This window comes from Morus notabilis, unplaced genomic scaffold (assembly GCF_000414095.1).
Source record: "Morus notabilis unplaced genomic scaffold, ASM41409v2 Scaffold6339, whole genome shotgun sequence".
Classification (NCBI taxonomy): domain Eukaryota; kingdom Viridiplantae; phylum Streptophyta; class Magnoliopsida; order Rosales; family Moraceae; genus Morus; species Morus notabilis.
In genome coordinates this window covers 2288-4627 of record NW_010360705.1, presented here as the reverse complement: position 1 = coordinate 4627, position 2340 = coordinate 2288, and the positions used below count along the sequence as shown (strand labels likewise).

At 37.9% G+C, this 2340-nt stretch overlaps 1 protein-coding gene across 1 annotated transcript; it reads left to right on the top strand.

The window, feature by feature from the left end:
- Positions 1-287: 287 nt before the first annotated feature.
- On the top strand, positions 288-1930 carry LOC112091386 (feruloyl CoA ortho-hydroxylase 1-like). The gene is made up of 2 exons (XM_024164899.1): positions 288-912; positions 1119-1930. The coding sequence occupies exons 1-2, from the start codon at positions 407-409 to the stop codon at positions 1693-1695; spliced, it is 1083 nt and encodes a 360-aa protein (XP_024020667.1). The 5' UTR covers positions 288-406; the 3' UTR covers positions 1696-1930.
- Positions 1931-2340: the final 410 nt, after the last annotated feature.

Here is a 2340-nt window from a genome sequence, read left to right as displayed (position 1 = left end):
AAAAATAGAAATATATCATTCAAGCGATATGCATGGCACATAAATTATAGATCAGTTAGAGTCAAAATTGGTTAATTAAATATGCATTGTTGTAGACGGCTAGCTACTTCGGTGCACGTGATGCTTTCAGATAGTATCAATACATCCTTAATTAGCTGGCTCAAATGTTTAAAATATGTATGCTGTACAATATTGACTATGACTAGAATATATATTTTACATTCTTTATTTTAGAAGTGACACTTGATATTATAAACAAACAACTATAAATACGAGTAATTGCTCATAGGTAGTACATCACACCAATATTTATCATTAGCTTTTGATCTCACCTCTCTTGAAGCTAGAAAGCCAGCTTGATCACATATTTTTGTTGTAATAAACATTCCTTTTAGAGATCCTACGAATGGCGCCTACCAAAACCAGTGCCGCACAATGGGATAACGATTCTGTAACTGAGTGGGTGATAAACAAAGGCAATGGAGTGAAGGGTCTCTCAGAAACTGGCCTCAAAACCCTCCCCCATCAGTATATCCAGCCCGTGGAAGAGAGGACGATGAGTAAGGTCTTGGTCGGAGAGTCTATTCCGATCATCGACGTGTCCAACTGGGACGACCCCAAAGTAGGCGAGGCGATTTGCGACGCTTCAGAGAAATGGGGTTTCTTTCAGATCATCAACCATGACATCCCCCTGGAAGTGCTCGACAACGTTAAAAAGGCGACATATCGCTTCTTTGACTTGTCCGCTGAGGAGAAGAACAAGTATTCCAAAGAGAATACCGTGTCCAACAATGCCCGATACACCACCAGCTTTATTCCTACGGTTGAGAAGGCTCTAGAATGGAAAGATTACCTCAGTCTCTTCTATGTTTCCGAGGAAGAGGCAGCTGCTGTCTGGCCTTCTTCTTGCAAGTAAGACTAGTCGAAATCTAGCTATTTATTTTTAATTAACATTCTCATACTTACATGTAAATACACATTATCAGTTCTATCTCTTACAGTTTGCCATGACCACAAGTCCTCTGTATATATAACAAGTTATTTCCCATTGCATAATACCTACTTATTCATATATTTGACCACATATACTTATCTATACATATATATTAATTTTTCAGGGATGAAGTGTTAACTTACATCCATACCGGCGAAAAAGTTGCGAAGAACTTGTTAAAGGTGCTACTCAAGGGGCTAGACGTGACTGACATAGACAGTGAGAAAGAGCAACTTGTAACAGGTTCAAAGAGGGTTAACATGAACTTCTATCCTAAGTGCCCAAACCCTGATCTCACTGTTGGAGTTGGTCGCCATTCTGATGTCTCGGCATTTACTATTCTCCTTCAAGATGATATTGGTGGGCTTTACGTGAGGGTAGAGGCTACGGACAGTTGGATCCATGTGCCGCCAGTAAAAGGATCTCTTGTTATTAATATAGGTGATGCTGTGCAAATACTTAGCAATGGACGTTACAGAAGTATTGAGCACAGAGTCGCGGCTAATGGAAACAGCGACAGGATCTCAGTTCCCCTTTTCATCAACCCAAGGCCAGAAGATATCATCGCTCCGTTGCCTGAAGTTCTCGCTAATACCGGAGAGAAACCGATTTACAAGCCAATTTTGTACTCGGACTACTGCAGGCACTTTTACAGGAAGGCCCACGATGGAAAGGCTACCATTGATATCGCAAAGGCATAAGTTTGTTTTTCTGTGTCCTGATGTTGTAGTGATGAAAAATAAACATTAAGAGTGGGATCCATGAAATTCACTTGATTAAGATGTAAGACCTTGTTAGCAAATAAGTTTCAATAATATCTTTTAAGAGACGTTTGTTGTACTCCTTGGGTTTATGTAAAAGTACTGCAGAAGTACTGGGAGTCTTAATATATATTGTAATAAACACGTTATTTAAAAATACGGGTTGTTTGGGTCATTTCATATATATATATATATATATGCATGTTTTTTTATGAAATAATATGTACTAATTATATCTGTACATGTGCAAAGATATGAATCTTTTAATGGTAAGAATGAACAGCCATTTACCAGCTTTCATGTTCTAAATATTTGGAATACATTTTTAGCATAAACGTACGCAAATCTTAATAATTTCTGTGATCTATTTTAGAGAAGAATACTTGGTAGAAAAAATTTGAAAATGATTAAAATCTACTTTGATAGCCATCCATAGTTATCCGCCGGAAACAATTGTCACTGCCGGAAACAATTGTCACTGGCGACGACTTACTTTACTACTATCGGTTTTCGATAATGTCATAACAAGACAAATTTGTTTTGTACCCTTGAGTTTTTGCAAAGTATTGGAGAAGCGGTCAGAAT

Coding starts and splice junctions, on each gene's coding strand:
- LOC112091386 (XM_024164899.1), top strand. CDS start 407: ATGGCGCCTACCAAAACCAGTGCCGCACAATGGGATAACGATTCTGTA. Junction 913..1,118: donor GTCTGGCCTTCTTCTTGCAA/GTAAGACTAGTC, acceptor TTAATTTTTCAG/GGATGAAGTGTTAACTTACA.